The following is a 23,076-nucleotide window of genomic DNA, read 5'->3' as shown; positions in this document are numbered from 1 at the left end:
CTTTAGTCTTGAAAGGAACAATTAAATTTTTCATTCTTTCCTCATTTGGATGAGAACTTTAAGTTGTCACCAATCATTTACCTCGCATCCTTACTGAAAATCTCTTCCTCGTCAGAAGACTCCCCATCATGTAGCTTCTGCGCCATATTTTTTTTGCGTGTGGCACTGAGAGGTCTGTACATGTCCCTGAGCCAGAGCGGCCGCATTCTCTGGAAGAAGCCCTCCTAGAACGGAAAAAGGGGAACGTTCATTCTGCATCTCCCCTGCTTTCTCTGGCAACAGTACTTTATCCTCCTCAGATTTACCTGGCTCTCACTTTGTTCTGAGCATTTTCTACGCAGCAAAAACCGAAAGAAGCCCCTTGGAAGAAAACACACACAATTAGTGATGCACGCCACTTTCTACGTCTCACACAGTGTGCCTGTCTGGTCTTACTGGGACTAAGTGGGCACCTCAGTAAACACTCACCACCAGCAAAGGCACCACACACCTGGACCCTGATATTTAATAATTATGGAATTATGGAATAATTCCATGCACACCGGGCTCCCAGAAGCTCTCCATGCCCGTTTGAGATGGCCCCCCAGTGTCCCCGGACAGGCCTCTGCATGTGGCTGAGCACGGAGTTCAGGCAGACTTTCTAGCCCCACTCCCCTGCTTGGCCCTGCCAAGTGCCCTCGTGCAGGGAAGACCCTGCACAGCCGTGCGAGGCAGAAGAACATGACTCTGGAAGTGTTCACCCCAGCCCTCTGCAGACGCAGTCACACGCAGCACGTGCTGGGGCTGAGGGGGAGGGAGTCCCTATTTTCCTAGTGGCTTTGTCCTGTAAACTGGATCACACCAAGGAAACCTGAGTCCAAGTAGCAGAGCTATCTGACTCACTGACTTTCACACCGCAGGCTGTCTCTGATGCTAAGTGAATTGTGAAATCAGTTTAAAGACCACGACTAGCACTAAAACACAAAATATTCTTTTTTGAATATACATAGAATAGGAAAACATCTGAGTGCATAATAAGTTTGTTTTAGAAACTCCTTGTGTCCATATAGTATGTGGTGCTGATTTGTGACATAACATGTAGCTCACAGCCCAAGCACAGTGTGATCAATGAAGGCCTCAGTGGAAGGGAAGCATCTTTTTGATACTCACTAGCAGTATGGCCATGGGGCAGGACCTTTTCCCTTTCTCTTTCTCCACTTTCTTAATATAAAAGGAAGAAACAAACTGCTGTCTAAAGTTTCTCCCAGTTAAAATTCTATGAGGTTTGGATAAAGGGAATAGACTGTGGGCGTCTGAAAACCAGCAGGAGGACAAGGGAAGTTTCCCTGCCACTTTCTAGGAAGGACTCATATATTCTCCCTTCCAACAACTTTGAGTGAGGCTGGTCCTCAAACCCTAGAGCCATGTGGCCTTCCCTACCCCAGAACCTCCAAGAAGGCCACTGGCCCAGCCCAGCCTGATGGCCACCACCAGCAGAAACGGGTGAAAACCCAAACCTCTCTCCCTCCCCCTTTTTCCCTTAAAGGACTAGGAAAAGCAGAGGCATCTGGGCCGGTCCCATTCCAGCTCAGCTTTGGCTGGGGAGCTAGTTTTGCTGGTAAATAAATTCGGCTAAAGCATTATGATAAATAAATATTCTTCCTGCCTTTTGTGCTTTCCTCACTATAAAATGAAGAGATTGAAATAGATGAGGTCTAAGTTCTCCTCTAGTTCTAAAATCCTACTTCAAAAATTACCAGACTAGGGGGAGGGTACAGCTCAGTGGTAGAGTGAGCTGCTCAGCATGCATGAGGCCCTGGGTTCAATCCTTGGTACCTCCACTAAAGATAAAGAAACCTAATTACCTCCCCCACAAAAGTAAAACAAACAAAAAATAAAAGCTTTTAAAAAAGTTACCAGAGTAATATTTACCTTACGCTTTTTTTCTGATCTTTTGCTGCTTTTCTGCGTGAACAAATCTGTTTTGGAAGAAACATGATCAGAATTATTCATCACAATGACTATCTTAGAATCTTTATTCATTTCTTTTCATTTTCAGTCTTATCTACCCAGTGAGACGAAGGCTTTTTTTGTGGAAGGAATGTTCTCTTGTTTAATAATCCTTTGCCTCTTTCACAGTGCCTAACTTAGGATCATGCACACAGCTGGCAATACGTTTTATTGATTGTTTTAGGTAACGTTCAACAGATAATGCCCAATACAAATTCTTAGAAGTAGGAAAACAAAAGTATCTACCAGGAACCTCAGCATCGTTTTAAAGACAAGAACAAGAGTCAGATGCCTATCATATGGCCACTACTGGTCACTGTTGAGGAGGTCCTCATCACTGCGGTAAGAAAAACACTGGAAAGGAAGAGACAAGCACATTTGCACATGAAATGATAGACAAGCTTTAGGTTGGAAGCAATATGAGAATTCAGGAAGATGGCTACATACAGAATCAAGAGATCAACATATAAACTTCAAAGACTTTCCTATATAACACAGAAGACTAAGAAATAGAAGAAATATCCCATTTACAATATCAAAAAAACCGCATAAAGTACCTAGGGATAAACTTAACTGAGAATGTATAAGACATATGTGATGAATATTAAAACTCTTCTGAAGGACATTAAAGTGAAAGCTGTATACATGGCATGAGATACCATCTTCCCAGAATGTTGTAAAGATATCAATTCTCAAATTGACCTACAGATTCAATGCAGTCCAATTTAAATCCAAGATAAATCTTCAACAAAACCTGGCTAGTTGACATTTGGGAGAGAAAATGTGAATGAATATTCATGAAATGTATGAAAAAGACGATCAAACAGCAGGAGCTTACCCTACCATTTATACAATATGTTCCAGAGCAACTGGAATTATTCAGTGTGCTACCGGTACTAGGAAAAGATAACTGCATCAATACAACAGAGTCGAGATAAGCACAGTATTTTTATTATTACTTTTTAAAACTTTTTTTATTGAGTTATAGTCAAGATAGTATTTTTAGATTGGTGAAGAATGGACCATTCAGTAGAAAATTTTGAAACAATTCGATGTTCATACAGGGGGAAAAAGTTAGATCCCCTACCTCAACTACACTAAAAAACAAAACAAATTCTAGACAGATTATGAAAGTACTAGAAGAGAGTATCAGAGACTATTTTTATGCCATGAGGTGACAAAGGCCTGGCTGACAAAACCTGCTAGCCATGAGGACGGGCTGATATGGGGACAGACGGTCAACAGATGGCTGCTCTTCCGAGCCTTTGCCCTCTCCTCCCCTGGATTGTCTGTCTTCTTGTTCACTTCTAAAACTCTTTACAATAAATAAATATGGGCTTTCATTGATTTTCAGTGTTTCAAAGACTTCCCAAAGTTTTTGTCTCTAAGGGGATGAGACAGAAGAGTGGAGTAAGGAGCTCAGGCTTTACAGTCAGGTGAAACTGGCTTCTGCTTTTGGTTTTGTCACTGGGGCCTTAAGTCGATGTCCTACATCTATGAAACAGGATGACACTGCCGTCCTCACAGGACTGTGGGGATTAAGCCAGACAATACACGGAAGACACTTTGTCCAGTGCTTGGCATAGGTCGGTGCTAATTTGGTGCCACAGACAAGGTGGTCAAATCTGCCAAAGCTTTCTGCCTGTGGCATCAGGGTCTGAAAGCTCTTTTCCACCACACGATTATAAACATATTGCTTCTATTTTCTTCTAATACTTTCATGAGTTCTTTTCTTTCATGTTTATGGAGATATGTTTAAGGTGAAAAATGGGGACCTGCTGTTATCTTTCCACCAAATAGGGAGCTGTTCTACTACCATGTATTCATTTTCTTCCACTGATTAGAATGTTAAATATGACATTTCAAAAGTCTAAAGGACACGTGGGTCTGTCAATTGCTGGGCTGTCTAGCTACTTCAAATAAATATTATGTTGCATTACTCCTCATTGTGGAATTGACATAATGCCTCATCTCTCTTCCACTGAACATCATTATTGTCAGCTTTACGAAAAACACTACATGGTCTCTGTCCTGAAAAAACTTATCTAAGTGGGGAGAGGAAATAATGAAATGAAATAAATAGATACAAGTGCAAGGTTAAACTACATAGCAATTAAAGCAATAAAAGAGGAGTTTATAGAAATTCTACAAAAGCACAAGGCCATATGCCACCGGCAGATGCAGGGGGCACAGTCTGGGAAATGGCTAATGACAAATGACTAGCATGCTGACCCCATGCTACCCTGCACATTTGTAGGCTCAGAAATCAGACTCTGCCTTCACCAAGAGGGATCTCAAATCTTCCCATCGAGGCAGTCTCACTTTATCACTATCACAGGATTGATCAGAAATCAGAATGCCAAATTATTACTCATCAGTGACAAATACATCTGTTCTACAGACAGGGCTTCTGTGTCTACACAAGCAAAGAACATCCTCCTGCAGAGACAGGCCTCCATGGCACACTGAGGCACAGCTGGAAGACTACAGGGTGAGAACAAAACTACAACAAACAGGGCACACTTCACAGGAGCCTGAGGCAGGATTTTATTCACAGTGTTTTGATGGAACCTACCTACAAAATGTCTTACACACTGGAGAAGAAAGCTGGTAAGTAAACCCAATGGATGGACAAGATCACACTTTTATCTCTTAGCCATGTCCTTTCAGCCCTCCCAGGGTGACTGATGGCTCCAGGAGGGTGGAAATGATGTATCTCATCATTTCACCTAACAAGGACAGAAAGCAGTGAAGGGACGACAGTGACTGGTGAGGTGCACTGTTCTGAGTTGAAGAAATTTTACTACCATGTCAACTCTGGCCTCCTTATAAACTTGACTTTTCAAAATACTCTAATGGCTTGTTACCTTGGGTTCAGTTCCACAGAGACCCCCTGGGACTGGAGCTCCTTTAAGAATCCCGGGCGTATACTTTTCCATAAAAGACCAAACCCATCTCAGCCCTTGTGACTGAAGAGGACTGTGGAGTAGTAGCAGGTGGAAAGGTAGCTGTGATTTTCAGTTTGAGGGTTCTGAATCTGAACTGTCCTTACCTCAAAAAGGCAGAAACTTATAACCAAGACCGCCACTACTGCAGTTACTGCCACAGATATTAAAACTGCCCACATGACTTTGCTCTTATAGTCGGATCCTGGAACTTCCTCTGTGAGCTGAAATAATAAAGAATAATTTCTTTGAAAAACAAAGAGAAAAGATGAACTCTAACTATTCTAAAACCTACTTAAACACTAGCTCACTCTTCTTTTTTGGGGGGTGGGTGGGAGGTAATTAGGTTTATTTGTGTTTTAGAGGAAGTGCTGGGGACTGGACTCAGGACCTCGTGCACGCTAAGCATGTGCCCTACCACGTGAGCTATACCCTCCCCCTTAGCAGACTGTTCTTAAACTACTCTGAACCCCATCCTTTCGAGTAGCTTATAGGTTCTTAAAGAACCTACCAGATCTCATGTGTTACTAATCTTATCAGCATTTTCTCTTACAATGCATCTTGTGTGTTGAGGCTCCCCTAGGAATAGCGGCACCATTCTCTAAATGAGCACAGTGGGAGATCGCTGTCTTAGCCAGTTTCGTGGATAAGATGCAGACCAGGGGCCCCTAGTCTCCCTGCTTTGGCACTTTAATGGCATGTCCTACACTGAGTAGAAGTCCAGGTCCCCATGTGTCAGGCATTGCCCTCACCTCATGTGGCTCCTGCCCTGTCTGTTCACTCTGGCCTTCTGCGCTCTCACTGATGTAGTTCTCAGTTTTCCACAGGTCAGTATCCCCCTCGGCCGGGGACAATTTTACTTTTCGCTGCTCACTGAGCAGCTTTATCAGAAGGCCTGTTCTGGTGAAAAACTTGGCACAGGACAGCTTCACGTGCGTCTCAGAGCAGTCCATTTTGAGAGTTCGGATCAAATGAGAAATGAGGCCTCTCATGTAACCATTTGGTACGATGGACCGTAGCTGCTGGTTTACCTGGAGTTCAAACTGATCACCCAAGGATGGAAGCCCTGGGGAAGTGAAGCCGGTGGGTTTAGAGGGTAATTCAGTGCCCACATTGAGGTATTCCCGTTGTGTTTCGTCCGTGTGTTCAACAGTTGGAACAAAGTTGCCTGTAGTAACAGAATATGTGCTGGGAACATCCGTACGGGCAGCGACTTCAGAGAGAGCTCCTTCCGGCACAGTCACCTTTCCTGCAAGAGGGTCTGAAGAAGAAAATAACTCTGGTGGGTTTTCATGAGAATTTAGTTCTGCTGAAGAAGAAATAGCTTCTCCTGAAGGAGAATTTATGAGGCTCCTCACTGCAGAGGGAGGCCTGCCTGCAGATATACTCCTGAGGAGCTCTTTCCTTTTCAAATTTCGATTCCTTTTGGCCTGGAATAAGCTGTGCATCGCACGAGAGCGACTACCAAGGAACAGGCGTCTTTTTCTGGGGCGTGAGGTTGGTTTAGAAGCTTCCATATTTCTAACTATACTTTCTGCGTCTTCTAAAATACTATAGGATAAGTCTTTTGATTCCTGTCTAACCTCAGATTTAGGAGGGGTGGGGGCAGGGGGCAGGGAAGAAGAGACTGCTGCTTTGTCTTCATTTATAAGTGAGGGTTTTGTGTTGAACGAGCTTCCCACTAACTTCCGGGGCCTCCACATCATCTGAAGCTGCCCCCCTGCTCCTGGGGACTGCCTTCTGAGTGCCTCTTCCTTGGCAGTGTTCTCCAGAGCTGGCTGGGCATCCTGTTTCCTCCAATGCATCAGTTCATCGACACTTTCTTTGACGACGACATCTGGGTCCTTGAGGACCCAGTCCACTGCCTGCAGCCTTTCCCCTATACCCTCAGTCTTTGCCGGGCTGTTTTCCTGTGGTTGGGCAGTGTCCAACTGCTTTTCATCCTTGGCAGTGTTCTCCACAGCTGGCTGGGAATTCTGTTTCCTCCTACGCATCAGTTTTTTGACACGTTTTTTGATGATGCCATTTGGGCCCCTGAGGACCCAGTCCACTCCCCGCAGCCTTTTCCCTACACTTTCAGTCTTTGCCGGGCTGTTTTCCTGTGGTTGGGCAGTGTCCAGTTGCTCTTGAAAGGCCTGTCGTAATTTGTGACCCAAAGGGTCGGCACGTACAAGCCTGGCAGCTTTTTCCTTCTTTTCAACCTCATCGATTTTTTTTTGCATTTCTGAATCTGACCATTTTTTCAGATGATAGAATCTCTGCAGTTTATTTTTATAAGGTAAGTTGTTGGATTCAGGTTGAACAAAACGGTTCCTTGTGTTTTTTTCCAAATAACCCAGGGACTTATCTCCATCTTGTAGATGGGAAAAGAGAAGTTTTATGAATGGTAAAAACGCTGTCTCTAAGTCTTCTAGATTTCCTTCCGAGAAATAAGGCAGTACATAATTTACTGCACTAATAACATCAATTTCGTCATTAAAGTCTAGCTGTTTATCGACGAAGGCTGAGAAGCTGACACCATGTTCGTCCGAGGACGCCTTCTCTGGCTCAATAATCAGCTCGGTGCTGGTATTATTTTTCCGGGCTTGTAACACCTTCATGAGCGATCCTTCTATGTTCCCTACAGCTGCTTCTTCACCTGTCAAAAAAGAAGTTTTTTTGATAACTGAAGGCTGATGGACAGCTTTTTGCCAGTCCACAGCCACATATCCCAGTCAAATAAATTAGAAATCAGCAGACGTCTGGGTGCCACTTAGAGAGGGGAAAAGAAACCTCACAACAGAAAGTGAAAAAGATATATTTTGAAAAAGTGGCTATCTACTCAGAAAATTCCATGGTGTGAAATAGAGTGACAGTGTTTAGGATTATTCCACTGGTTTCCAGGGGCCAACTGCCCGGTACTCAAGAGAAGTCAAGGCTGGGAGGACAGCTGTTCCCCACTCAGCAGGATGCTCTGCAGACCCACTGTAACTCCTCACTTCCATACACCCTGCCCCGTCCTGCCTCAGACGCAGAAGAGTGCGAGGCTTCTGCTCTCCGCCTCCTCAGTGTGCTCGTGTCCTGCTCCCATCACAGGTGATCATGACAACACCCGCTGCTAACAGGTCCTCATCTGGATGTGACCTTTTCCACTTACCCCCAATTCCACTCCTTGGTTCCTGCTCCCATATATCCCAGCCCCCATGACAGGAGGCTCTATACAGAGAGAAACACCATGTCCACCCCGGCTCTCTGCTAACATGTGGGCAGGGGTGCAGGTTAAGAGATTTGCCAGGCTATATGCAAATGTGGAATGTTCAACAGATCAGTGGAATAATAATTGAAGTCCTAAAACGCAGATGGGAAAAAGCAACTGTTGTCACATGCCTACTTTGCTTTCATTTCATTTCACTCCTAGTATTCCCAGCTTTACCTGGGGACCCATCAAGAGCTTCTGACTTGGGGTGGAGGGGATAGCTCAGGGGTAGAGTGCCTGCTTACCATACATGAGGTCCTGGGTTCAAACACCAGCACCTCCATTAAAAATAAATAAAGGAGCTTAATTACTTCCCCTCTAAAAATAAACAAAACTTTTTTTTAAATTAAAAAAAAAAGGTTATATCTTTCTGAAGGTCATGTGTACCCCTGTGCAGCTGGGTCTCTCTTCCAGAAGGATTAAAAGTATTTTTGGTGGTGGTGGTTAGGGTCAGAGGAGGAGGTGAGGGTCAGAGGAAGAGGTGAAGGTTCAAGAGAAAGGAGGAACAAGAGGTCACAGACAGCCCGAAACCAGGGACAGAAGATCTAGGCACTAGGCCACAGCACCTAACACCTCTGATCTTGCTTTTGCTCACCGTAAAAGGAGATTTAAAATGCCTGTTCTGCCTACTTCAGGGGGACAAGGGAGTAATCAGTAAAAAAAAAAAAAAAAAAAAAGTTTGGAAAATGAGGAACGTTTTTATGTCAGTAGCAAAATGCTGTTATTTATAATGTGCTCCAGCTCATTGATAGGGACCAGTATTCAAGCTGTCTGGGCATGAAAGCACATTTGGGAAGTCATCAAGTTAAGTGCCAGTAAATCTAATGTATACAAAAATCTTTGAAAGCATCTTAGTGTTTTGTGGATAGAAATGCTTGAGATTCAGAGCAAGTTCAGAGCTGGACAGTCTAAGAATAAAAGAGCCATCCCATCCACTGGAAGGGCTAGGTAGCAGCTTCTGGTTATGGATCCAGAAACTCTCAGGCTCCAAATAAAACATAAAACACCACCACTTGTATTCTCTTATAAAACTGCAAAAATAAAATAAACAAAAAGGTATTTACACTTGCCCCAAAGACAAAGCGTACTTGAGACCTAATGGATATTAAATCAGTTTACAAACTGTGATGCACTGTATGAAAAAGTTCTCATTTGGGGGTAAGGCATCAAGCAGAGAGCACAGTATACAATGTGTGGTCATGAATGTTAATTCCCTTCCCGCTTCCATGCCTTTCTCTTGTTCCTCTATGTATGTGGATCAGTGACATTACTAAGCTAACAATGTAACTGAGGTATTATGAGTTTCATAATGTAACTGAGAATCTGACTTTTAGCAAAGGAGGGGGTCTTAGAAATGTAGGGAATTGAAACTCTGAATGAATGAATAAAAATAATTCTGTTACATCATTTGTTTAAACATTTTACCATCACCGATTAAAGATAGAAATTAAAAAAATAAAAATTTAAAAATTTCTTATCAGGCAATTCAGACTCACCACAACGTGTGGTGCTTGCCAGGCAGTCACTGTCACAGTGCAGCTTGACTGTCTTGCAGACAACTTCAATAGTAGTTTTAAATTGGCAGAGGCAGCAGGTCCTATGGCTAGGTAAGATCCTATAAATGGAAACAGAGAATTAAATTAGTGGTAAAGGAGTGACTTGAGTAGGGAGGCAGGCCAAGGCCACCACAGGGCAGTGAAGAAAGGAGTTCTTAGGGCACATGGCCTGGAGAATTGGACAGGGGCCAGTTGGCCAATTGCTGCTCTTAAGTGTTGTAAATAAATACAGAGGAGCACAGAAGTGCCCAACAGAAGGGTAAGGATGGCAGTGGGTGTCGGTGTGCCTAGAAAAAAGGTGACAGGGATTAGAACTGGGTGACACTGATCTGTAGTTTAATTCAGAAGTATCTCCTCCCAACCCTAAAGTCTCACTTTGGGTTGAGAGTGCATAGGAAGAGGGCAGACTTCTAAGAAGAGTCTGAGTAAGTCCCCAACTTCTGGAGTCCCTTTCTCAATTCCTAGTTGTGAGTAGGAAATATATTAGAAATTACTCTGGGGATTAAAAAAAACACTGTGGTTAAATCATAACAGATCACATTCGCCAACTCTGGATAACCTAAACATTCAAGAGAAAAACAATGAGGTAAAACACTTATATTAAAGAAGAGCATATGAGATCATAGTAATACTCAAAGTCGGGGGAGCACTTCTTTACAGAAGAATGCCAGCGAATAATGTAGAAGGACAGAGAGAGTTAGGGAAGTGCCATTTTGCAACTACAGTGTGACACTCAATTCAGAACGAAATTATCATTGATGCACACTTGGGTGAACAGTGTTTGAAAGTAGGATCTTCACTGACTCCAAACTATCACCCCATAGAATATTTACTAATTACCAAGGGAAAAGATAACTTTACAATGGAGAGATACGGAGATACCACTTTAATCAAGTGGTCAAACTTAGCATCAGGCAACCTGAAGTGATGAACTAGGAAGGATATATCGCCAGGATATCTATTCTTCCTCAGAATGCTTACTTTGAATCTAATTAAGACACAGACAAATTAAGATTCAGACAAATTTTATACAAAACTGGCCTAGGCTCTGCAAAAATGCCAATGTCATAGAAGACCAACAGCAATGACAAAAAATCAGTAGAGAAATATTCTAGGTTAAAGGAAACAAAGACGTGACATGAAATGCCTAATCTTCGATTGGACCCTGTATCTAAACTAAACAGACTTAAGAATGTTATTCACTTCTGGCCCAGATGAAGTAACAGGGAAATATTTCATCTCCTATCTGAAACATTGGGGGGGGCAGACTAAATATATGAAACAGTTTTCAAGAAATTGGACCACTTGCCATAACGTTCACTCATCCCCAAGAGATGGGAAATAAAAATGAAGTGGTCCCTATGACTCCCCTAGTTTACATCGTTCAGAGAGTTTCCAGGTCATGGTACAGGGAGAAGAGACTCAGGCAGAAACTGGAGGACTCCCTGACTGAGGAACTGGAAGAGTCCAGGAAAATCAAGGTGACTAGAGTTCACAAAGCACAGCACTAGAGAGAAAAGAGGTGCACAGGCAAAGAACTCTGGAGATACGCAGAGGGATCTCTTGAGTATTCAACAAAGTACTGGTCAGTGCATGTGTGTGAGGAGTTACTTGAGGCCAGGAAAAGAACCACATGAAAGGATTAATGATGAGGATAACTGGATGTGACACAGTGTTGGGAATAGTACCCATCCCTACAGGCCAGATGCTCAGAAAAGCCTTCTCTCAGTAGTTGTGAATGATAAGCTCTAGGCTAGAGGCTACTTCTGGTCATACCTAATCCAAAAGGATAAAACTGACTTCACCCAAAACAAAGCTCAAGCATATTTATAGGAATATAAAAATATGTAGAACACCATAAACTAAAATTCACAATGTCTGGAATCAAATGAAAAATTACCAAGCATGCAAAGGAGGAGGAAAATATGTACCATATTGAGGAGAAGCAGCCATCAATCAAAACTAACCCAAAATCTATACAGATGTTAGTTTCAGCAGAACAGGACATTTTAATAGGTATTATAACTACTGGCAGATGTTAAAAACCCAGATTAAAGACTGAAAATGTGAAGTATAGGCATGGAAGAAATAAAATAGACCCAAATTGAGCTTCCAGAGGTTAAAAACAATGTGTTCAAATGAAAAGGACACTGGATGGGATTAATGGTAGATTAGACACTGCACAAGAAAGGATCAGTGAATATTAAGGAAATATCCAAAATGAAACACAAAGAGAAACAAGACAAATCAACAAAAACGAACACAGCATCATTTGATGAGCTGTGCAACAACTTCAAGTGGCCTAATACATGTGTACTTAGAGTCCACGAAGGAGACATACAAAAACTGAATAATGGCCAAAAATTTTCCAAAATGCTAAAACATGATAAATCCACAAAGCCAAGGTCAATGAACATTAAGCATTAGAAACACGGATAAAACTAAACCTAGGCACAAATCATAATCAAATTGCTCAAAGCCAGCAATAAATAGAAACTCTTAATAGAAGCCGGAGGAAAAAACTATGCATTACATAAAGAGGAACAAAGAGGAACAGTGACAGCCAATTTTTTTTTGTTGGAAACAATGTAAGCCAGAACTCAGTGGAATAACACCTTTAAAGTACTCAACTGGGGAAAGGGGTACCCAACAATTACCAAGCTAGAATTCTATACCCAGATCTTTCAAAAACAAAAGTAAAATAAAGACTATCTCAGACATACAAAAGCGGAAAGAATTAATTACCAGTAGACTTTCACTGGAAGAGATACTAAAGGAAGTATTTTTAAGCAGATGGAAATATGGGTCTACACAAAAGAATAAGAACACCGGAACTGGTAACCACACAGGTAAATAAATAATATTTTTCTTATTAAATATCTTTAAAATGTAACTGATCATTAAATGAAAGAAAAAAAAAAAAAACCAATACAGTGTGCTGTTTATAACATAAGTAAAAATAAATTATACAAAAACAGTAGCACAAAGGCCAGGAGAGGAAGAATGGAAGTACACTACTGTGAGGTTCCTATATTGTCCATGAAATTGTATAATATCACTTGAAGATAAACTGTGATAAATTAAATATGTACAATTATAAACTATAAAGCAACCACTAAAGTAACAAAACCTGAACTATAACTAGTTAGCCAACAAAGGAAATAAAATAAAATAATAAATTGTACTCAATCCAAAAGCAGGAAGAAAAAGAGGAAAACAGAAACAAAGCACAGATGGAACAAATAGGAAACAAATAGCAAGATAAAAGATTTGAATGTAATCACATCAATAAACACATTGAATATAAATACTCTAATCATCCTAATTAAAACAGTTGTCACACTAGACAAAAAAAAAGCAAAAGCCAACTATATACTGTGTATAAGAACTATTTTCAATAGAAAAATAACAGGTTTAAAGGATGGAAAAATTTGTTCCAATCACACTAATGTAAAAAAAGCTGGAGTGGTTATATTTAAGACAAAGTCAGTGTCAAAACAAAGAGTATTGCTAGGGATAAAGAAGGTTATTTCATTATGAGAGAAGGTCAATCAATGAAGAAGGAAGGCATAACCTAAAAATTTATGCGCCTGATTACAGAACTTCAAAATCTATGAGGAGGAATGACAATGGCAAGGAGAAACAAACAAAAAACCTACCATTATAGTTAGGGATTTCAATATTCCTCTCTCAATAATTGATAGAATAGGTAGGTAGAAAATCAGTAAGGATACAGAAGACGTGAACAGCACTATCAACCTACTTGACCAAATTGACATTTATAGAACACTCCACCCAAATCAGCGGAATACACATTTTCCTCCAGGTGGACACGTAACATTTACCAAAACAGACCATATTCTGGTGTATTCCAACAAATTATTGGCTATAAAACAAGTCTTAATAAATTTAAAATGATTTCAGTCATTCAGTATGTCTCTGACCACAATGGAATTAAATTAGAAACTAACAAATCTGAAAAATCTCCAAATATTTGGAAATTAAAGAACACACTTGAAAGTAACCTTATAGTCAAAGAATAAGTCAAAGGGAAATTAGAAACAATTTTGAATCGACTGAAACTGAAAACATCAACATGTGGTATATTGCTAACGCCATACTCAGCTTCCTCAGCTTCCACCTTAAACTAGAAAAAGAAGGACAATTTAATCAGAGAGTAAGAGAAGAAAGAAAATAATAAAGATCAAAGTAGAAATAAAAGGGAAAACAGAAAAATACTACAACTATTGAAAGGATAATGAGAATATAATGAAATACTTTATACCAATAAATTCAAGATGGAATGGATGAATTTCTGGAAAGATGTGCACTACTAAAGTTTACTCGAGAATGAATACATAACTTAAATAGCATCATTAAAGAAATTGGATGTGCACTTTAAAACCTTCCCACAAAGAAAGCTTCAAGCCCGCATAGCTTCACTGGTAAATTCTACCAAACATTTAAGGAACAACTAATACCAATTTTACACAAACTCTATCAGAATGTTGAAGAGGAGGGAATAGTTCTCAAATCATTTATAAGGCCAAATTCAACATATCAAAACTGGACAGTGACATTACAAGAAAAGAAGACTACAGACCAATATTTCTCATAAACACAGGTGTAAAAATTCTTAGCAAAACTTTAGCCTATCAAATCAAGTAATATATAAAAAGATGATACATCATGACCAAGTAGGGTTTATCTCAGCAATGCAAACTTGGTTTAATATTTGAAAATCAATGTAATTTATTCAAGTTAAAATACTAAAAAAGAAAAACCATATGATCATGTAAATAGACACAGAAAAAATATGACAAAATCTAACATCCATTCCTGATTAAAGAAAAAAGCAGGCCGCAGGAAACTAGGAATGCCAGAAAGCTTCCTCAACTTGATAAATGCCTTCCACAAAAAACCTAACATCATATTCAATGGGGAAAGACAAAGTGCTTTCTCTCCACAATCAGGCAAGGATGTCCACCCTCATTACTTCTATTAGATACTGCACTGAAGGGTCTAGCCAGTGCAACAGGGCAAGAAAAATAACAAACAAACAAACAAACAAATAAATAAATAAAATTCACAATGGAAAGGAGGAAGTAAAACTTTATTTGCAAATGACATGATTATGTAGAAAACCTGATGGAATCTACAAAAAAACTAGTGAAACTAATAAATGAGTTTACTAAATTTGCAGAGTGCAAGACCAATATACCAAAAACTAATTTCTCTCAACAAATAATCAGAAATTAAAGTTTTAAAACACTACTTACAGTAGCATTAAAAGTATAAAATACTTAAGAAAAACTCTGACAAAAGATGTAGAACATCTGCACACTGAAAATTATAAAATATTGCTGGGAAAAATTAAGGAAGACGTAAGTAAATGGAGAGATATAACGTGTTCATGGATCAGATGATTCAATATTGTTACGATGTCAACTCTTCCCAAATTGATTTACAGATCTAAATCCCAGTAGGCTTTTCTATAGAAAGTGACAAGCTAATTCTAAACTTCACATGGAAATGTGAAGTTCCTAGAATAACTGAAACAACTATGAAAAAGAGCAAAGTTGGAGAACTAACACCACCTGATTTCAAGACTTATAAAGCTACGTTTTCAAGACATTCTGATAGTAGTGGAAAGATAGACAAAAAGATCAAAGGAACAAAATGTAAAGTCCAAAACTAGAGTGATATGGGCAAATGACTTTTAGCTTCAAAGGCAGTTGAGTAGAGAAGGAATAGTCTTTTGAACAAATTTTGCTGGAATAATTGAAGATCCACAAAAAAAAAAAAAAAAAAAGAAAAAATCCAAACCATATACATAAATGAAATCAAATTGGTTCAAAGATCTTTACATAAAATCTAAAAGTATAAAACTTTCAGAAGAAAATGGGAAATTTTTTATGACCTTGACTTAAACAAGATTTCATAGACACAACACCAAAAGCATTGTCCATTAAAAAAACCCAGACAAATATGACATGATCAAATTTAAGAATTTCAGCCCTGTGAAAGACTCTTGAGAGAATGAAGTTCAATCACAGAATACTTAACAAATTACATATTGAATAAAGGATTTGTTTCCAGAATATATAAAGAACACTCAAAACTCAATCAAAAATATAGACAAAAAATTCAAAGATACATAGATGGAAAAGAAGCATATGAAAAGATGTTTGACATGATTAATCGTTAGGGATGCTACACTGAGATGCCACTATGTAACTATTAAACTATCTAAAGTTAAAAATAATGATCATAGCAACTGTTGGCAAAAATGTGAAGAAAACGGAACTCTCATACCCTGCTGGTAGACATGTAAAATGGCTGGACAATTATGGAAAATAGTTTTTTAATTTAAACATACACGTACGAATGATCCAGCCACCCTACTGGCAGGTATTTACCCAAGACAAATGGAAGTATACATACATACCTAATAGAGAGGTTAAAATTTTTCTTAAAACCTGAAATATAAGGATCAGGTAAAGCTGTGGAGCAACTGCAACTCTCATGCACTGCTAACGGGAATGCAGAATGGTACAGTCACTGTAGAAAAGTTTAGCAGTTTCTTAAAAAGTTAAACATGCACTTGGCATAGGATGCAGCAATCCCACCCTTAGGTATTTTGTCCCAAAGAAACGAAAACATATATTCACATAGAATGTATGTTTACACATACATGAGGGGTTTTAGCGGCTTTATTCAAAACAGCCAGAAAACCAGAAACAATTCAAATGTTCACCCCCTGATGAATGCATAAAGAACTGTATATCCACACAACTGGACCACTACTCAGCAATAAAGAGAAATGAACTATGGACCAGGTATAACAGCATGGATGAATCTCCAGGGACTGGCTAAGTGAAACAAGCCAAAAACAAAAGGCCACATACCCTATGACTTAACTTACAAGGCATTCTGGAAAAGGCAAAGTTATAGGGACAACAATCAGATTGCTGGTTGCCAGGGTTGGTGGTGGGAGGAGGGGACTGACCTCAGAGGGACATGAGGTGACTATTGGGGCTGCAGAAGTTTTCTATATCTCAGATGTGGCAGTGGCTATATAACTACACATTTGTCAAAACACAGCAAACTCTGTAAAAAGAGTAAATTCTACTATATGAAAATTATGAAACTTATACAACAATAAAGCTGACTTAAGAGAATAATAAAACTTATAAAAAGCAATTAACTGAAAATAAATGTAATACAAATCAACTTACAGTGTTTTCAATTCAACGCTTATCATGAGGATTCTTTCAATTGTTGTAAGCGAGACTTCTGTTTTTCCCAGGTCTCTGAAGGAAAAGCCCAAAGAGGCATGATTTAAACCCAAAGACAAAAATTCTACACTTAAAAAGATAATTAATATGTGATTATTTCAATTCTGGCTTCTTACTTGCCATAGACAGTAATCCCAGGGAGCTCTTATTGAAGAAATTTAAATTTATTTGCATCATTAAATTACTGACCTCGGTGCTGAACAGGACCATCTTTTTCTTTTTCTTTTTTTTTTCCTTTTCTTTCTTTTTCTTTTTTTTTTTTTTTTTTTTTTTTTACGATTATCCTACCTCTCAATCTCAACTACATCCACCTGTGTTGAATACTTTTTTTTTTTTTTAAATAATATACACTTTATTCCATTTTGTTCTGGGATAAATCTTATTTTTACATGTTTGATCTCTATAAGTGTTTTTCAACACAATTTTCTTCCTCTGCTGGCTGCCTTACTCATATACATTCTTTCTTAATCCTTTTCTTTACCAATAACTCTTACCTCAATAACCCAGTTAAAATTTAAATTATGACTTCTTAGCCAAAATCCTCAATCTCTGATGAAAGTAAAAAAGAGCAGAAATCAACTCAAGAGCAGTAAGACTGTTGCAATACTTACAAATATCGTAATGCTGGCAATTTAAAAAGATAAGAATCTTCAACTGTTGTCAAAGGATTATGACTGAGATTTCTGAAAAATAGAATGGCAGTAAAATTATCTGCATTTTCAATAATGTTCATGAAAGTTTATATTCATTTTTTTGGTATGAAACTTAAAGGTAAAAAGGAGTCATTTTCTGAATTTACCTACAAATCACCCGTAGAATTTGTAAAGCTCTCTTCATTTGGGAACTACCCAGGTGTCTAGATGATAAAGTAGAGAACAGAAAGAGAAAAAAATAGAGGGAGAAGTGGATAGGAAAGAAAAAAATATGCTAAAGAACTTTTTAGGTCAAAAACCCTAGAAGGGACTATGCTGGTAGGAAGCCCTTCCTCTGTAAGAAATACTATTTCTAGTGTCCTCTGTAAATCAAGGCATTTTTCTTTCATCTCTAGAAATTTTTTAAATTGCATGTTTTAAACTGCCCAGTTAAAGACAAAAGTGGGACCAATCCCTTGCTTCTGGAGCTGAAGAGAAAAATACAAGAGGAACTGGGGAGACCCACACTCCCATTGCACACTCCCATGTGTGTTCTTCTGTCACAGTCTTTGCTACTGTGTGTGGGGTCACCTCCTTACTTCTAAGTCTCCTGGATTGTCAGCTCCATGAGAGCAAGGACTATAATTTATTGTCATTGTCATCTCTGTGCCTGACACAGTGTCTAGTATTTATTAGGTACTTAAGAAACGTTTGTTGAATAAATGCCATTTTGTTTATATATCAACAAAGTGACAAATTCATTTTCTGAGCAAATTTTTATTCCAAAATGCTGGAATAGATTTTCTTGTCAATTCTTTGAAACAAACAAGAAAAAGAAAAAAAAATTTTAAAAACCCAAAAGAAACAAGAAGAAAGAAAATTTGCCTTTAGGTTAATTAACTCTATTCATGAATCATTAGTGTACTTGTGCAGAATATTGTAAAGATAATCACAACTAATGCCTTTTGGATTGCCAGGTATCTATGATCAACATTTAATATTTAATCCTCACAGTAACCTTATGCAATAGATAATATTATTATCCCATTTTACAAATGAGGAAACCAAGGCACAGAGAAGGTATATAACTTGTCCTAACTCATCAAGCTAGTAAGAAGCAGAGCTGGAATTTGAACTCAGATCTGACTCCAAAGCCTGTGTTTAACCTGTATTTAAAAAAAGAAGAAGAAGAAAAAAAAGGAGTGTGTTTAAAATAATTTATTACTTTAACCTTAATTTTGAGGGCACTAAATATAGAAATACCTTTTCAAATTTCATCTCCCAATCTGCGAGAGCCTCTATGAGAATCACACTTTCTCTTATATTTCTTTTCTTCAATTATCTCCCATGATTAACTACTTAATTAGCCTATGGTCATTGAGGTTTTAGATTTTAAACCATGTTGCAGGCTAATCAGTAAAAATGGTGGAGTGAGGACATCTGAAAATTCATCCCTCCATAAAACAACAACAAAAAAACTCACAAAAATTGTCAGAATCAACTTTCTCAGAACTCTGGAAATTTAACCAATGGGCTTGTGGCAATCTGGGGAGTAATTTATTTAAGAAAAACACATTAACTTCTGTCAGGACAGTGAGATCTGTGTTGCTTTCACTTGTCCTAGACCTTTGCTCTCCATGACAGTGGGAGCCTTCAAACATAGCCCATGTCCTAATAACAAAAACCTTCCCCAACTTGGGAAAGGAGACAGTCACCCACGTCAAGGAAGTGCAGAGTTCCACACAGGATCCACTCAAAGAGGAGCACACCAAGTCACACAGTAATCAAAGTGACAAAAATCAAGGACAAGGAGAAAATATTAAACTTAGCAGTACCAGTACCTCCTCGGAGAATAAATAAATAAGAGTTACCTCCCACCACCAAAACAAAACACAAAGGTAAAAACGGTGCTTTATTAATTAATTAGCTCTTGGCTCATCTTTGAGGGGGACTTCACATTCAAAATAGACTCTAGCACACCTCTCACTTGTTCACCTGGGGTTTGTCAATAACATAGAGGTTTCATTCAAGAAACCATCTGAGTTATAATTACCTGAAACTCACCCAGGCTTTGTGGGTCTTGAACCTCACCTACTTGGGAAAAATCCTGTCTAATAAAAACATGCAAAGTTATGAACACAAAAATCGCTAGGACCCATCCCAAGACCTTGGAAGGGACCTAGGCAAGTGGGGAGCCCTGCAGCTTCAGCTTCATTTAATTGATCATAAATCCACCTCAGCTGGGGCCCTTTTCCAGACTTATTTAATGCAGGGATAAATATTATTTGAACTTATAAACACCTCAGTAATGTAATAGGCAACAAAATGACAACTCAAGGGGTGGCACATTCTAGACTTTCTAGATTTGGTACAAAACAAAGGAGGAGCCCAGCCCCCAACACACACTTACTGTATTCTCACAATCTTTTGAAAGTAACTGTGAATGAATTTTAGGAAAACAATATTAATTTATTTCCAACACCAGCTCTGATTCTTTCATTAACTTTTTCTGCCATTTCAGATGAACACAGAAATTCAAGAAGATCAGGCTCGTGCCTCTTGCATGACCATCCTTTCTAACCCACCACTCATTTTCTGCTCCCTTGCTTCCCTACTTGGCTACCCTGCTGCAGAGATGCTAGCATTGCTCTCATAAGTTTTACCATCAATTTTCTTCCAGTATGAAAGTTTCTTGGGGACAAAATCTTTGGCCTATTCTTCTTTGTAACCCCAGCACTTAGTGAAGTGCAGACACACAGTGCACATGGCACTCAGCGGATGTTTTCCAATAAATTCAGTCATTTTTATCAATTGTGATTCCACAATTCTTTTTCCCCTGGCTCGCCTACAGAACCATAAGGAAACTTAGGTTCTTATGAGACTCTTGGTGTTATAAAATGTTTAGGAAAGGTCATGAGTTTAAGACATGGTACCAATGCTACTAAAACCTCTTGGCGGAGGGACCTAAGGAGCCCACTGCCCGGTGCACTGGCAAGAGAAAAACTGACCCTCCATTCTCTTTCCACAAGTTAGGCACCAGCAAGCTAATGAAGGGGGGAGGGAGGCTGCCCCTGGTGGGCATCTGCAGAACTGTTAGTCCAGCTCCAGACGCACCCTCGACACCTTCATTAACCCAAAGTGAACTTTGTGAAACTGCATTTCTGAACCAGAAGACAAATAGGAGAGTCTTTTCCAAAGCCTGATTTAGAGGAGGCTCTTCACCTTGAGTCTAAAATCCCCTTCAGGCCACTGAACCTACCTGCTGTCATCTGCTTGTGACATGGAGAAATCACAGAATTTTCAAGGTTCTGAAAAACCCACACTTCTTATTAGAAGTAGTCAGAAAAGAAAGTATAGAGAATTCAGCTATAGCAATGTATCTTCTTTATATTTTTCACATTACAGCTTAACGCAAACATCCATACCTCAAAGGTTCCTATTGGCCACAGATCATTCACCTCAGACTAATATAGACTTTTTGAAAAATAATGTTTTGTGTAGTTGGGAAGAGAGGTGGGTGTCCAGGAATTCTTTCCGCTTTACCATTTAAAAGAAGCTAATACTTGAGAAGGCACCCATACCTATTGCTCCCTGAAGAATTTTGGGCTAAACTTAGTTCTTTGCAGCTCTGTGCTGCATAAATTTTAAGTAGTTAGGAATTTTGCACATGAGCAGGAATTAAAATCAAAAGTGTAATTTCAAGTACTATTTGCATATTGGAGCAACAACAATGGGATTCCATGACAATGCTAATTTGAGTGTTCCTGTTGGGTGCTTTTTATTTTATTGCTCGTGCCAAACATCAGTACTAGGGAAAGCAAAGTGTTCCATATATGAGTTAGACAAGTCTCATGGCCTCTTTGTACCTTAGTTTTCTCATTAAAAAAAAAAAAAGAAAAAAAAAGAATGGATTTCAAGACATAATTTCTAGAATCCATAGTGAGCTTACACCCAGATAACCAATTACCAATAACCAAAACATAGTTTTTTACATGTATTCATCTATTGCACTTACATCATCTGTAAAAACTGCATTCCATGCCAGGCCTGGAACGTTCCAAAGCTCAGGTCTACTATTAAATTACAACCAAGATTGCTAGAAAAAAGAAAAAAAAAAAAAAAGACACAAGCAAAAGAAGAAGAAAAAAATATCCTATAAGAACTTTAACCTTTGGCAGTAATTCTAATTTATATACAATGAAACATGACCTCATTATCCTTTCAATACACTAAAGAAATCTCAGTGTGGAAAATAGTTGCTTGTGAGTTATAGTTTCATGATTATGTACATGGTGCATTAGATACAAAACGGTAAATCCTCAATAAATATTTGCGATAAGTGATCCTTTCTTCTCTAGCAAAGGGCAGTACTACTGACATTTTGGGCCGGACAACTTTTTGTTGTGGGGGGCTGTCTAGTACCCTGTAGGGGGTTTAGCAGCATCTCTGGCCTCTGTCCACCAGAATGCAGCAGCATACCTACAGTTCTGATAACCAAAAATGTGTCCAGACATTGCCAAATGTCATCTGAGTGCAAATCTTTGTGAGAGACAAAAAGGGTTAGCTACATAATTCTAGTAGATTTCTAAACAAAAATTTTAATGTTTCCAAATCAGTAGCAAATTAATTTTTTATAATCATATTTATAATTTTATAAAAATTCCCAACATAATGAAGTTATAATTGTAACTTACACAAACTCCAGAAAAGGTAGTGATTCAAATGTACCGCTTTCAATAAACTGTATTTTATTGCAAGATAAATCTCTAGGAAAAGGAAAAGGAAAAGGAAAATATTGCCTCAATTAGCTACTAGATATCTAATTAGTACGAATAACTACTAGAGGTTAGAATAATAATAATGAATAAGCAGCTTCTATATAACCACTAATCCTTATGAATTGTTATTTAAACCTTCCAAAGCCCCTAACCCTGCCCTCGCCTGTCTTAAGAGTCTCACTTTCATTATGTTCACTAACAAAACATACACCTGTATGGATCTTGGTAGATGTTGGAGGTAATCTTTCCTCAGAGCAGAAGAATTCATTAGATAACCTTTCATAGTCCAACAAATTCTGGATGATAAACTCAAAGTTTTTAACCTCCATATAGAATTATAATGTTTAATGTGAAAATGAATACTCTATTTACATACCTCCCAGTTTAATTCTGTTTTTCTATGCCAATTCAATACCAGAAGAAATAAAAGATAGCCTTTCATATGACTTGAAAGGAATTGCTCCTCTTATTAATGTGTAACTTGAACTAATTCAGTGTTACACCAAAATATTGACTTTTATTTGAAACACCTGCTCTTGACTATAGCTGGCTATCTTATGTCCACTGATTCTTAGCCTCCCCTTTCTCCTGGGTGGGTGCAACTGTCTTCTGACTGGTGTTTGCACCTCTAGTCTCTTCCTTT

The 23,076-nt window shown here is 38.8% G+C and overlaps 1 protein-coding gene across 1 annotated transcript in view; it reads right to left on the bottom strand.

Moving 5' to 3' along the window:
- LOC141573522 (leucine-rich repeat-containing protein 37A-like) overlaps positions 1-23,076 on the bottom strand; it is a 42,486-nt gene that overhangs the window by 5,070 nt on the left and 14,340 nt on the right. The window contains exons 7-16 of the mRNA XM_074341891.1: positions 22,350-22,421; positions 21,671-21,751; positions 17,635-17,706; positions 16,964-17,038; positions 9,666-9,784; positions 5,687-7,572; positions 5,042-5,158; positions 1,912-1,958; positions 306-360; positions 82-224 (exon numbers count right to left, since the gene is read on the bottom strand). Coding sequence (XP_074197992.1) covers positions 82-224; positions 306-360; positions 1,912-1,958; positions 5,042-5,158; positions 5,687-7,572; positions 9,666-9,784; positions 16,964-17,038; positions 17,635-17,706; positions 21,671-21,751; positions 22,350-22,421 — 2,667 coding nt within the window. The remainder of the gene's footprint in view (positions 1-81; positions 225-305; positions 361-1,911; positions 1,959-5,041; positions 5,159-5,686; positions 7,573-9,665; positions 9,785-16,963; positions 17,039-17,634; positions 17,707-21,670; positions 21,752-22,349; positions 22,422-23,076) is intronic.

This window comes from Camelus bactrianus, chromosome 16 (assembly GCF_048773025.1).
Source record: "Camelus bactrianus isolate YW-2024 breed Bactrian camel chromosome 16, ASM4877302v1, whole genome shotgun sequence".
In the NCBI taxonomy this organism is placed as follows: domain Eukaryota; kingdom Metazoa; phylum Chordata; class Mammalia; order Artiodactyla; family Camelidae; genus Camelus; species Camelus bactrianus.
This window is presented reverse-complemented; position numbering and strand designations above follow the sequence as displayed.